Raw genomic sequence first — 14,957 nt, forward strand, 5'->3', positions numbered from 1 at the left:
GATAGCTCTCATTCCCGATTAACATATCGACATATTCTTATCTAAAAAATCCTTTCGAGCTCCTCCCCAGTGGCTCTGAAGTTACCCTTGTTAACCTAACGAGTATTCATAATTAAAAGGAATAACTAAATAATTTTTCAGCTGTTTCAACTGCACAAGTTGGTTCTAAAGTATTAAATAGCATTAAAAGATTATAAGGTTTACCAACAGGGTACAGCACTTTTTTTGCATTTATGACAACAGCAAATTTGAACCAACTAACAAAAAAAAGCTGTGGTACACAATTAAAACTTAACGTTTAGGTGGAGTGGTTGAACATTATGGCTATGGTAGATGTGTATACTATAGCATACTATATAAATTAAAAGAACCAAATTTTCTTAAACAGTGTCCTCTCTCAAAACTGCAATAAGCATTTTATACTTATATGCCAACCCTGTAGGAAGGACGGGTACTCTGCTAGTTATTTATAAATGAATATTGCATTAAATTTTGTAAAGGCATACGAATTTAAACCATTAAATTAAATCAAACCCCGGTTCTCATGATCTCCTTTCACATATTTAAAGAATCATGGAAATATGTAATTGTCTGTTGAACAGAATAATAATACATCACCGGTGACGTTTACACGTAGTTGACATATAAAACATAAACGAGACCATGGAGTCTTTTTGTAATCCAGCTACTTGGAGGTCATGAATTGTGGATATTTATAGGCATGATCTGCGGATGAAATTAACCCTGTACCCTGTAGTGCCCGCAGTAGTGAGTACACCGACTATCCGCAGTGCCATTAAACCAATCCGTAGATTGCAAGGCAAAAATGTGGTTCGGATTCCACTATAAACTGTAGGTCCCTTAGTTTCCCTTGGCTGTGTGGGCTATTAATTATTAGTCCTGTCTAAGGAACATGTCGTCCTTATTCAGTAATAAGACTACTAGATCGGTCCAAATGTTCAACCATTCATAATTGAATTAAAATCCATATTGACGAAGGTAGCTCTATTTATTGAATTATTCATACTTGGCATAAAATACCTACCTTCGAATGGTTGCCATTTCAATTAATAGTATTAACAATTGTATATAAAAAAAGTCTATAGTACATCAATAACTCTTATTTTGTTTGTTTTTTTTATTTTGTATTGCGGATATTGAATTGCTAAGTACCTAACATGTTGAAACCATCGATATATAACTACCATTGATGTAATTATACAGGGTGAATTTTAAATGAGTTCCCCCCCCTACTTTTTTCTACATTTCTTAAGATATCAACTTCGGACCACGTCAGATCATTGTAGTGTAGTAATTACTTCAATTTGATAGGGTAAACATTTTTGGCCGCCATCTTGGATCCGCCATATTGGATATAAGTTTTTTTTTCAAATGTAAAGTTAGGGTTGTGACCTATTGTTTCAAACTAGAATTTTACGCTGATTACAATGCCGCAATTAGTGTTTAAAAATCTTGATCCGTTCTAAAGTTATGAGGACGTTTTATATCTTTATTTTTAGCCCATTTTAACATTGTGCATTTACAAACTAAGACCATAATCTCAAAATAGTGCTAGATAAAGATAAGTATACACCACCATTCATTGTCGACCTATTATCACTTGCTTATGACGGATGTATTTTTTTCGGCCGCCATCTTGGATCTGCCTTTTGAAATGTGATAAATTAATTTAAATATGAAGGTGGTGTTGTGACCCATCATTTTGAACTACTTTTTTTATGCTGAACTCAATGCCGCAATCCGTTTTTGTCTCTCAGGCTTTCTTGATGAAATATTAAAATCATCTTATTAAAATTTCCAATATTTCTAAACACAAATATGAAAATGCAAAACAGATTGCGGCATTGAATTCAGTATAAATAAGTAGTCTAAAATGATGGGTCACAACACCACCTTCATATTTAAATTAATTTGTCACATTTCAAAATGGCAGATCCAAGATAGCGGCCGAAAAAAATACATCCGTCATAATCAAGTGATAATAGGTCGACAATGAATGGTGGTGTATACTTATCTTTATCTAGCACTATTTTGAGATTATGGTCTTAGTTTGTAAATGCACAATGATAAAATGGGCTAAAAATAAAGATATAAAACATCCTCATAACTTTAGAACGGATCAAGATTTTTAAAAACTAATTGCGGCATTGTAATCAGCGTAAAAGTCTAGTTTGAAACAATAGGTCACAACCCTACCTTTACATTTGAAAAAAAATTGTATCCAATATGGCGGATCCAAGATGGCGGCCAAAAATGTTTACCCTATCAAAATGAAGTAATTACTACACTACAATGATCTGACGTGGTCTGAAGTTGATATCTTAAGAAATGTAGAAAAAAGTAGGGGGGGAAATCATTTAAAATTCACCCTGTATATCGATGGTTGAAACCAATTGGATAGCGATAGATTATAATTCAAGATAACACTAGGATTTGAAGGTGTAGTGTACACTGCCAAAGTCTAAGGTGAACCCGTCTCAAATCCCAAACAAGACATCAAACTGCAGTCAAAGTTTCACAGCTAGTGGCTATGTTACTCAAGACATTATCTTGTTTTCATATGTCATTAAGATGCTGTTACTGTCTTGAACCAGGCAGTGCTGCTTTACTGGAAAGTGTATTTTATTTCAAGAACGTAAGCAGTTATTGCTAATTTTATCAGACAATGTCTGTGCTATCGGATAATTAAATACTTTTTATTAATAGGCAAGCCGTCATACTACAAAGTTAATCTATCAATAATAACTACGCCATGTGTTATACCAAGTAGTTTAACTTATTTTTACCAAAAGACAAAAATATAAATCCTTTGATTAATTTTAGCTATGTTTTATTGATATTGATATGTTTACAAACAATATTGTATTTAAATCTACTGAAATTTATGCACTTCACTTCCTTAATAAAAGCCACGTGCAAAATCATGTTTACAGTACATTTCTAAACTATTTAACACAAACTTTTGATGTTTCCTTTTTTTATTTTGATCACTCCATTAAAGGATTTATTGTTGCTGAAAATGTATAAATCACCTTTTATTTTGATATTGAATTGGAATATATAACATTTTCAGCCATAATGAACTGATAAGGCAAAACGTATTATCCTGGGTCCTACATGTCAAGAAAACAAAATAATTTAATTTTTATTAAAATTAGTATTTTTAAATTCGGACTTTTGAAGCCTATTATCACATAATTATTAACATTGAAATTAAAGCAATTACTAATAACAGCAATATAGCAATATAGCAACAGTTAGCGTAGTCTATAGATATAAAGAATAACCAATAATAGATATAAAGTAATTAGTAAACCATGGTAGCTTACTAATATAAAAATTATAATTATTGATCAGAAATTACTTCATTTCCTTCTTAGGTGTTTAAGCAGTTGTAACTTGTATGCATTTTTTACTAGTTAATTTTTAAGGTCAGCTACATTTCGTTATGTGACAACACGAAACACTTGAAAGGGAAAGTGTTTAAAAGTGTTGTTTGTTGTTATGCCCGAGTTTTGTAATTATATTGGCTTTCCATCACCAAAGAGACCTAATCTACTATGTGGTTAGAAATACATCGAACCCATTCATCAACTCCTAGCGACCCGTACAACAATACAGGCTAAAGGTTAGAGTGTAGGCTGCTACGCTGATATATCACGTCCGGGAAGTATAAATAGTAGTAGTTTACAATTCAGTAGGTTTAGTTCTATTCAACGAATGACTGTAAAAACTATAGGTGACAAAACACCTCACGTAAAGATTTTCTAGACTTCATGAAAAACTTTCAGCTTTCAACGAGTCTTCCAACCAATTATGACGAGAGCCCGCACAAGCCTTTTGGGAGTGGTATTACCAGAGTAAGGTGATTATTGATAAAACACATTTCCACTATAGTTCGGCCGCTTAGAAAGCGACCTCCTCCAGCATTGGTTTAGCATTAGCGCGCAGGTCGTTTTCTAAGCGGCCGAACTATAGTCTCATGTCTTCACAAAATAAGTTTGATTTTTTTCAGATTAAACATACTCTAAGTTGTATGATCTATTTGGCGGAATACTTTAACTTAATTGTTATTTAACGTACAACAAATACAAGTCATAAATGGATTTAGCAATGTCAAGGCAATCAGTATTAACTTATTAACTTAAAAAATTAACTGATCAAACATACTATAAGACTAGCAAAACAATAAAATACTTCATAAACAGAGGTAAGAAGAAAATCTTCCATTAATGTTTTACATAACTAAATATCAATTGTTTTAATGAATTCAATCATGTATAAATATCTTCTTTTTTGCCTAACAAGCTATAAATATATGGTAAATGTATATGCATGTATAAGGTTGCGGTTTTTAACACATTTAACATTAAACATAATTAGGTTAATAAACAATGCTGTTAAGTAAATCTTTTAATTCTAAGAACCAAACTGAAATACAGTAGCTAGTATAAAAAACGGTCATAGGGAAAAACGTTTTCTTGTTAAACTACCTGCAATGTAGCATTGCCAAATGTAATTTACAACCTTTTTTGTTGCAACATGGGTATAAACACAGTGCGGCAATTATGTAACTGATATTCTAACATATGAATAAATTATAGAAGATAAATTATTCTTAATATTTACATAATGTAATTGCACGGTGGAACCAGTTATGGTTAACTCAGCAGTATGTAGCCTATTTAATTCAGTGTGTGTTTAAATTATCCAATACAATGCATATTGATGGACTTGTTTTATAACTAGTGAAAATATCATATATGTATTTACTTGTTTCTGTAACTTTATAAAATAAATAAATAGTTATGAATGCATTTGGAGTGGTATTAAAACATTGTCATCGGTTTCTATTTTTAAATTTATCTCCTATGCATATGCGTAGTGATAATAAACAGTCAACAAAACAACTCTTTCGCATGTAAAGAAAAAGGCACGAAAACACAAATCGATCAATATCCTAGTGGTCTTCATATAAACGTTATTGTTGCTTGTAGAAAAAATTACTTTTGTTGGGTATTACCCAGATTTTCTGCAAAATCACTTAACTCTTTTTATTCTCACAGAAGAAAGGAGAAGCGACTTGTAAGGTGGTAAAAAATTTTCTAAACAATGTAACGAATTCGGAACCGGACCATATTTTGGGAGGGATGATAAGCTGGGGATACGTTAACTAACTAAATAAATGCAATAAATTTAACGGTAAAACGTTTCCAAATATCTATTATTATTTAACTTTTGGCTTGAGTTAAATGTGTTTGACTCAAATCATTTGTAAAGTATGGATACAGAACTTATGTTACTCTGGCCCAACACAAAATTTAAGCTGCAACAGGTAAAATTCATATCATTTCAGCAAACATACGAGTGTTATAACAGTATCACCGTCCCACCTGCGTAACTTTCATCCACACATTGTTTACTTGTCTATAACTAAGCCTATATGTTTTTGGAACGTCAACGTGTTCGTCGTTTTCAAAGTGATGTAACAACCCAAACCTGTCACATGCATTTGTCACTGTTGGATTTATCAGTGACACACAACTTGCACTAACTAATCTCTTTTATCTCTTCCAACATTTTGGGGGAAACATTTATTTTTATTTATTCATACTACGTCAGCAAATATTTTCAATCCGTAGTATAAATGATCGTGATACATTTAGGAGGAAAGCTCTATATTTTATAGAATTGAACAGTTGACCATAACACAAATACTCATACCCAGTGTAAAACCAAAATAGAGAAAAATAACTCTTCGGTTACCTGAAAACAAACAACCGTCATATTACATACCATAACCATCTAGATAGTATAATATTTGCATTCCTTAAATTATTAAAATAATTTCTATTTTTATTTTTAGAAATTGTCAGTTTACTTAAAAAAAAAATACATAGTATATAGTAAAATTATATCTTTATTAATACAAATAATACAAATTAGTGATAATCCATATAACTAGTTAATAGAAATTATTCCTTTCGTCGTATGAAAGCAGGTTCACTAGAAAGTAAACACCTCTAAATTACAATATGGAAAACTAAGCGATATAAATAAGGTTGTATTACTCTGGATAATAAGAATTTCGGGAGCTATTGACCAAACTTCCTTGTTATACGTCCTTGACTAGTAAAAGGATTTTTCGATCTATTTTGCAGCAATATACCAGTTATCACGAAGTATAATACAGAGAGTATAACAAAACATTTCCACGGAAAACTGACATGGACATAACTACGTGCTAGAACATTAATGAAATAACCAAATTCAAATGTTTCATACATAGGCCTAGTTCTAGGTCCACAAATACAGCAATTTTTAATTGAACCACAACACTTTGGAATCTACTATTTTTATTATTTAAAGGTTTAATCAAGTTTTCTGTGGTTGACCTGGACAATTTGTAATTTGATTTTTTGAAGTATCTTCATAATATAACCCTGTACGTTCAAATAGCCCTGATGAAGCTTAAATAGTGAATTGTGTTGAATACCAGTTCAATAACAGTTGGGACAGCTTAACTACTTGAGGTCGTTAACTACACAACTGTTAAACTATCACAGTCGGACCTACTAGTACGTGAGTAGACTAAACTTGAGAACGGTTATCGATGCATCTTCAAACCATTTTAATATACAAAATTGAACATGTAGTTTTTCTGTTTTGCGTTAGATTTGTTTTAGAAGTTGTTTTAATACTGGCGACGTATGAAATTCATTGATTTTTATTATTATGATAAATCTAGTTTATACGTTCCCAGAAAGAAATGGTTTAGACAAGTAAGGAAAACAATTTGTTTTAGAGGTTTTAGATATACTAATAGGTACGTGGAAATGAAGAAGGACCAGCATGGATAAATAAAATTAAATATAAACTCATAATAAATGGTTTTTATCTCACAGGAAAACGAATTCTTTGAAATATACTATCCTATATGGGGGAAAAAGTTATTTCTATCCAGTATTGCCATTGCAGTTTTATGCAGCCGTTGTGCTTTTTATGGGTAGACCTTCTAGAATAAAATAAACTTGACATAAAATCACGTGCGGCAAAATTTTACGACATACAAAATGCATAGAGTCTGAGACTACTTAAAACTTTGTGACAATAAAGTTAGATAAATATATGCTTTTTGACTAACGTCACCGAAAGGTTTCCAGAATATTTTAAAATATACAATGTTCCAAGTACATATATTTGTCTTGCATGTTATGTAATATGTGCGTATGGATATATTTCCAATGATATTAACATTCACCTATAAGGTCTGATGATGATTGGAGTGTTCAATTGAAATCAATCACCACGTACGATTTTTTATATATATTAACAGAATTGTGAATTAACAGTATAAGTGTAAATATAGTTTTTAAACGAGTTATTATACGTATTTGTATTTACCTTCCGTAAAGAAAATTAAATAGATAACAGTCCATTGTGTTTCCATGGTAAATCCTAATTTTTGTTTATACACAAAATCACTTAAAAAATCTAATTATCAATATTCTTGTAATTGAAAATAACTATACTGTACGTAATTTTTACAACCAAGTATTAGCATACCATTGAAATTAATACCAATGATACATGAAGCAAACAATAACAGTAACAACAATTACAAACGACCCATAATCCACTTCACACCTAGAATTAGTGCAAAGATTCCAAAGGTAATATTACCAACATAAACACAATTCTCGGAACTAAATAATTACTTAGGGTACAATTACAGTAGCCAAATGACATAGTTTATATTGAAGTGGTGTTATTACGTAGCCTTAAGCAGGATTAAACAGTATATAATTGCTTATAAGGTCTGCAAGTATGGTTGTATATGAGTGATTTAGCAAATACAGTAACGATGTACGATTATTTAGCTTTACATATATTTCATGAAACTTCAATCGTGTTAGTAATCCAATGGACTCTTTTGTTCTAGGCAGTTTAGTACCACTGTTTGTAGGTTAAGGTAAAACAAATATGTTCAGGTCTGTATTTGCAAATTGCACGTGCTATGTGTAGTTAAAAAGACAATATAATATAAAATCTAATGTAAAATTTGAATGAACATATAATTTAAATTGTAAAAATTGATTAAAGAATTGATGGAAATATAAAAATATGCACTATTTCAGTCCACAGATAAATATTCTAATTATTTCTGTATGTAAGGAAGACACATTTATAAATGAAAATGTAAAGCCTGTTTAAATTTTCGTGACAAATTTTCAGCTTTCAGTGATTCCTACGACCAATCATGATGAAAGCCGTCAAAAGCCTTTAAGAAGTTGTATTATGACAGTGAGCTGCTGATTAATATCAAAGACCCTTTTTATTATTCAATGTAAAAAAATATTAGTTTTTACTTTTACCATGTGGAACATGCCTTAGATTGTTTGGATTACTTACAAAAGCATGTCATAAGCTCATTTTATTGTAGTTTACGTAAGCTAGAGTTGTTAAGTATACATACGGTAATCTATATAAGGTATACTAGTAATAAGTTTTGTTTTGTTTTATTAAAACCATACATGACCGTAGTCACTAAATCTAACTCATTTAATGACTGCGTATATTATTTGGGGACAACCTTATTGAAGTTAGAAGAAATAATTTACGAGAACATTGTTATAAAGAAAAAAAATCGTTTACAGTTAGAAGTAGGGCTATCAACCATACGTTCACAGGTTTAATATTTACAATGTACATATTTTTTACATGAAAACTATATGATTGTTTTATAGCTTACTCAATAAAATCAGATTTATGAATGACTTCGAACTAGTTTATGTACCAACGATATCTAGTGTTTAAACCAATTGATTATTAGTAATGATAAAATAATAAACTGATATTATTATATCTTAACGTAGCAAACACTAAGCAGCACAGGAAAAAACCATTTAAATAATTCTAAGCAAGAAAAGATCAAATTCTCCGTACTGGTTAGTTCATATCACTACTGCATGAGGCCTGGGCTTTTAATGATGGCGGGCGAGAAACATATTACTGGCTGGTCTAAGAGCTCAAGCTAAAATCCCAATTTCAAAGGTTTTATAGGTGGCTGGTACACGTTTACTTGCTCAGACATGTAGGGCTAAGATTAGTAGAATAAATATTACCTGAATAAAAGAGAAGTAGTCTATGTGATCAAATATAAAATATTAGTTATTTCAACTAATACCATAAAGAAAAGTTTTTTTATTGATAATCCTTCACTGATAGTAATAATAATTTTAAAAAACACTGCTATTTTGTTGATTTTAATGTTAGAAATAAACGGTTTCAATACATTCAGAGTTGCTAAAGAATAAGTAATATACATTAATAAGTAAACATAAGTTAAAATATCCACAATATTTCCATTATATTATACAACTTTAATTCATTATACATTCTGTAATAGGTAAGCTCAACAATATAAACTTCATAAATTTATGATATTAAGGATAACTTAATATAAATTTAATAATACAATTTTTCACTATAAAAATTTGAATGTATCCGCTTACTTACCTAAATATTGGTTTTTTTTTGTTTTTGTTTTTGCTGAAAACGTTTTTCCCTAATTAAGCACTGCTATGAATATGCATTTACTTTACATGTTTGCACCGATAATCATTGCCGTTTGGCATTTTTATGTATTTAAAAGCTTGGTAGCCATGTGGAGTAATATATAAATAATATAATATATTATCAAATGCAAAATAACATCTTTCAAATACATTTTTCCTATAACAATTTCAAAATTTATGTTATACTAGGTGCAGAAGAATGGGAATGTAAAATAGGGTCAGTTTAGAGGCTTTAAGCAATAAACCTTTCTAAAGCGCTCTTAATTATCAATAATCATGCTTCCTAGAGCTAATGGGGTTTTATATATTTTCATATATTTATTTATGCTTCAACGTGGACAACTATGCTATAACAGGTGAATTCTGTACAAGCATCAATCATTGTTTACGTGTTTAAATGTGCAAAGCTGTACGACTAAAACAAGCAAGCATATTATACAATGACACCACCACAGACAAAATCCCCATGTTGTCTGTAGTACCACAGTACCTACAGGATTCTGTTGTCTAAACATTATTTGCTTGTCTAATAATGTTTGTCCATAATAATCTTTTGTCCATATGGCTGAGCCTATATGTTTTACAGTACAAACATGCGTGTGTCTCTTTCAAAGCGACGTGAAAGGCCAAACAGTATCCAAACCTGTCACATGCAATTGTCACTGTTGGATTTATCTGTGCAACACAACTCACACCGACTAATCTACCTTATACCTTCAATATTTTGAAACTAAAAAATTCTCTTAATGATTTTACACTACGTCCAGGTTATCGGGTAACATTATACAGCCCAAGTTGGATAGAATATACACTTAATATATCCAAAGGTTTCCCAATATTGATTCCCTATAAAATAATCGATATTGTTGTATTTGCAGATAGATTTACATTTTTAATATGCAAGAGCTGCTTCGGAATTGCAACGTGCGATATAAACATTACACATAATCTACTATAAACTTCTCTTTAGTCTGGAGATTATAAAAGTCATATTACGAACATCCACTTGTTGGTTAAAACTAGATCAATAGAGTAAAATTAATGTGGCCAATTCGCATTGTCCAATAAAGTAGTGGTGGGAGAAGATAGCCTTAGGCAAGATTGAAAGTATCTAGTACAACATTAGAGTACAGCTACTGTATTGCTTCAGAATATCTATATAAGATGTTAATTTTAAGTACAGCTATTTCAGGAACCTTAGTTATATTTCCAAAACTACACGCTTTTAATTTAGTTTGCGTAGCCTATACATAAATCAAAATTAGAGTATAATACATTACTGTATTACCATACAAATCTCCAATGGTAGTTTATAGATTTTTCTTAGAGATTTTCTATAAAATACAAAAAAATTACAAACTAGGTAAATTTTTAAATTTTTTATATTTAATAAGCTGTTATGTAAAAGAAAACAGCATGCTTTACTTAAAAAAATACAGGTATCTTATTAGGAATTAAAGAAAGGAAGGGAAACAAAAGATGTAATTAAACCCCAAGTTATTGTTAGGCTATTGGAGATTGTTGCCAGTCCCTTTCTACACAGAATTGAGTCGAGGAGTTCAGTCGGACTGATGTAACTAAAGTAATTAATCTCTTACTGTGACTGGACAGCCCAACTTTACCTATTGTGATCCGTAGTAGATATTTTCAATGCAAACTTATAAAATAATTAATATTTAGGTAAATACAGCCAAGAAGCACATAAATTAATTCCAGCATATGTCTTCACTAGGAACAAAACAGGTACCTCAAATAGCGCACATACAAAACTTTTGATACCCTAGCACACAGCATGCAGCATATTTAAATAGATCCAAAAACATATAATGTATGTATAAATATATTTAAATGTATACAAAAACCTAAGCTCACAAGTGAGTTGGTGTATATATTTAGTCAAATATAATATTAAATATTGTTTATATTTTTAATCAATGGCAAGTGTCTATTATAATACTTTACTATTAGTTGGTAAATGAACTATTGTATTAAGGCCAATAATGAATTATTAAGTTTTGGTATTCGTGTTATACTTAATAAAAACAATTATACTATGTATTCAAATATGTATTTAATTATACTGAAATTAAAAAAATCCTGGGATTCTAATAATATGTTAAGAGAATATATTTTACGTTTCATTCATTGCCTTCTCTTACTGAGAATTTCATTTTCTTTGCCTAAACCAAGTTTAAAATAAACTAAGCAAAGTTTACAACTTCGAATGGGAGTTTGAGTTAAGCAAAGAACTTCCTTCAGAGTAAACACCAACTTCCGAGATCCTTTTCAAGTTTCCTACTCTTTAACTATTTTGGAACTTTATGTGGATGAAACCCAACAGAAACACAAACCAATAGCTGAATAGTTTTAATTTATACAAAAATAATGTATTCTGAGTCCAAGAAATAATGAAACAATAAAGAGGTATCAGTTTAAAATTATGCATTTAAATATTTGTATTTTTATTTTTGTCTTGATGGAACATTTGCCGAACAGAATTTTAAAAGTAACGAATTTAATTTAAAAATTTAAGGTTTAAGTATTTAAGCTCTCCATGCGGCCTTATTTCTAATTGGTATGTTTATAATACCGTATCTTGTTTATTTTGTAATGTGTATTTTACTAAACTTCATGTTTAAAAAAAACTTTACTACTAAACACATTATTAGCTATTATTAATTAATAACTACTGTAATACAAATAAGATGAATAGCAAATGATGAAAGTAAAATCATCGAGAAGAAATAACCACACATAACAATAAGTAATAACTTTTTGTATGTATTTTATGTATGTATGTGTTTTTTTTTTTACTTTATGTATGAAGGTTATTACCTATGATGAAACAAATTCAAGCCTTCGTTTCATTCAAAACCCCCCTTTGATACATACAAAAAGTAAAAGTATTGTTGACATTAAGGTATGAGAAAAACTTTACTTCTGAATTCTAATTATAGAATGGTAGCTAAACCAATATATGTAATTTTTTCCTTTACGGAGGAATTGGATCACAATATTCAATGTTATTGATACGACAACAATGAGACAAATCATCCACTGATTTGATTAGCAATAACGCACTTTATGACCAGTGCCTGTACTTAACAAACTCGTATTTTGATTACTTGTACATTATTATTCAAATATGTATCTATGTTGTGTTTAGCATTTACTTCTGATAACTCTAAATCCATGCTGGTATAGCAATACGGTTTACTAATAAGCGTGGCTTTGGAAAAACTTGTTTGAGCCTAGGTTAAAATCCCGTCAAGTAATGCAACAGTGCATTATTTTGTAGTATATTAGGTTACTAAGCTATTTACTTCATAGAATATTTTTATATAACTAGCTGATACTATAACAATATTTACCTTTTTAGAATGTTGATTTTTTATATGCAGGTGTCTATAAGGCAGCGCCACATTGTCACTATATACAACACCAAACCAATTTGAAGATATTCCTACAATCCCCGTGATCACTAGACCAACACACGTCACTATCACTGACGTCACTACTTTAGACTTGGTAGAGATCACTATCGCCATACCCTTATATCACTGTCACTACTGAAATATGAACGATCCGTTACACCCGAGCTAGTCGGTGAAAACATTATTATTCATTTACGTGAGAACAGTGAGCAATGCAATATGGGAAATATTTGTACATGGTCCGTGCTAACACTATTGAAACGTGGTGTAAATATGAAATCACATTAGGTAATATTTGAAGAGAGAAGATTACACCAAGACACAAACATCCAGTTAAAATCACAAACCCTACGACTAGGAACACTTATATCCACAATTCACAAACGAAGCCTGTGTAGGAATCACTAATTTTCCATTTTTAATAAAATTACATTTGTTTTTTAACATAGTTGAGACTCACAAACTAACTTTACGTGAAAACATAAACACGAAATGGGATCAATCGCGAACTGCAATCCATGACTAGCGCGTCGCAACTGATCATACAAACCACCTCAACCTACCACCACCCCCTCTACCACCCTACCATCGTCCCTTCCTACACTAAATGCCACCCTCCGGCTACTTACAACTTTCCATGAACTTTTTACATTCTGATATCATGCATTCACCACTGAATGAAAAGACATGTTCGCCTCCAGAGGTTTTTACCTAGTTTTGTTACGAGGTTTTTTTCGGGAATACAATTAGAAAAATATGATTTCCTCTGGGGCATTAGCATTTATTGCAATCGGTTGTAATTTATTTGCATTATAAATACACTTAAACTTAAATTCCCTTGTATTTTATTAGCGTTTTGCTTTCTCCACTTATACCATAGTATGGAGAATAGATTATTTAGTCAAACTTTCGAGTTTGAGTTTTGAATGGATATATCCGTTTTGGGTCCCCCATTAATCGAAAAAGTTATTTTCGAAAAGAGATGTCTGTGTGTATGTGTCTGTACGTGTGGATATGTACAGAGCTACAGAATTTGTTATGTTGGTACTAAACCATGGTATCTCCAGGAGTTTGTTTTTTTATTTTCTTTTTTAAATGTTAATTTTTATAGTGATTTTCCCATAAAACCCATTACATAACAGAAAATTCGAATACGGTATGGCCAAGACGATTTCGACAGAAATTTAGCCCTCGAATAGTTTTTTGCCAATGCAATTAATATAGAGAAGACAGTTTCCATTTTTTTATTTTTATTGGCTTTTTGTGTTTCCTATAGTCAATAAATGTTTCAATTTCTTTCATATTTCGATCTAATTTTCCAAGCTAAATTTAACAGAATATTGTTGAGAGGCAATTAGGAACTTTCTGATCAGTAAAATAAACAAAACATGGCTTGCTGTGTCATACATAATAGAATCTGAACATTTCATGGTACATGGTCCCTCATTAAGACATTTCTTTAACTCGATTTGAAACTTTCTTTTTGTAAGAATGTTGGCTCTAGGCAAGTCAATATGTCTACATTTGGATAGTTTATAATATCACAAGATAACTGGAATATCATATGCATTTCAAACATGCGTAGCCTACTTACCCAATTCCTAACACATTTTGATAAAAAAAAGTGATAAAATAATGATATAGCTGTATTAGATGTCATGTTTAAATGTTTGCTCCTGTCAAAACGAACCGTTCTATTTATTTATTTCGTAACATATAGCTATATAAATTTGGATTTCTGAAAGTTGGAAGCTTTTGGTAGAAATGCAATTAATTTTTCAAATTAAGAATTTCTCTATTAAATTGACTTCAGTAGTACCATATGTCTAATTAGCTTAGGCGATAAGACTATATTATAAGGAAAGAACAGATGTTTTATCACTGTTATTCTAAAAAAAAAAAATTCTGTAAAAGGTCATTTTAC

At 30.7% G+C, this 14,957-nt stretch overlaps 1 protein-coding gene across 6 annotated transcripts in view; it reads right to left on the bottom strand.

Moving 5' to 3' along the window:
* LOC129002800 (collagen alpha-1(XVIII) chain-like) overlaps positions 1–14,957 on the bottom strand; it is a 416,528-nt gene that overhangs the window by 131,443 nt on the left and 270,128 nt on the right. The window contains exon 1 of one of the 6 annotated variants that reach the window (XM_054430868.1): positions 12,971–13,506. The exons of the other annotated variants lie outside the window; for them this stretch is intronic. Coding sequence (XP_054286843.1) covers positions 12,971–13,147 — 177 coding nt within the window. The 5' untranslated portion in view covers positions 13,148–13,506. Of the gene's footprint in view, positions 1–12,970; positions 13,507–14,957 lie in introns of those variants that run through there. 6 annotated transcript variants of the gene reach the window in all.

The sequence above is a fragment of the Macrosteles quadrilineatus genome, unplaced genomic scaffold, assembly GCF_028750875.1.
Source record: "Macrosteles quadrilineatus isolate MER2022 unplaced genomic scaffold, UCM_ALF_1.0 Scaffold_9__3_contigs__length_116548681, whole genome shotgun sequence".
NCBI classification, from domain to species: domain Eukaryota; kingdom Metazoa; phylum Arthropoda; class Insecta; order Hemiptera; family Cicadellidae; genus Macrosteles; species Macrosteles quadrilineatus.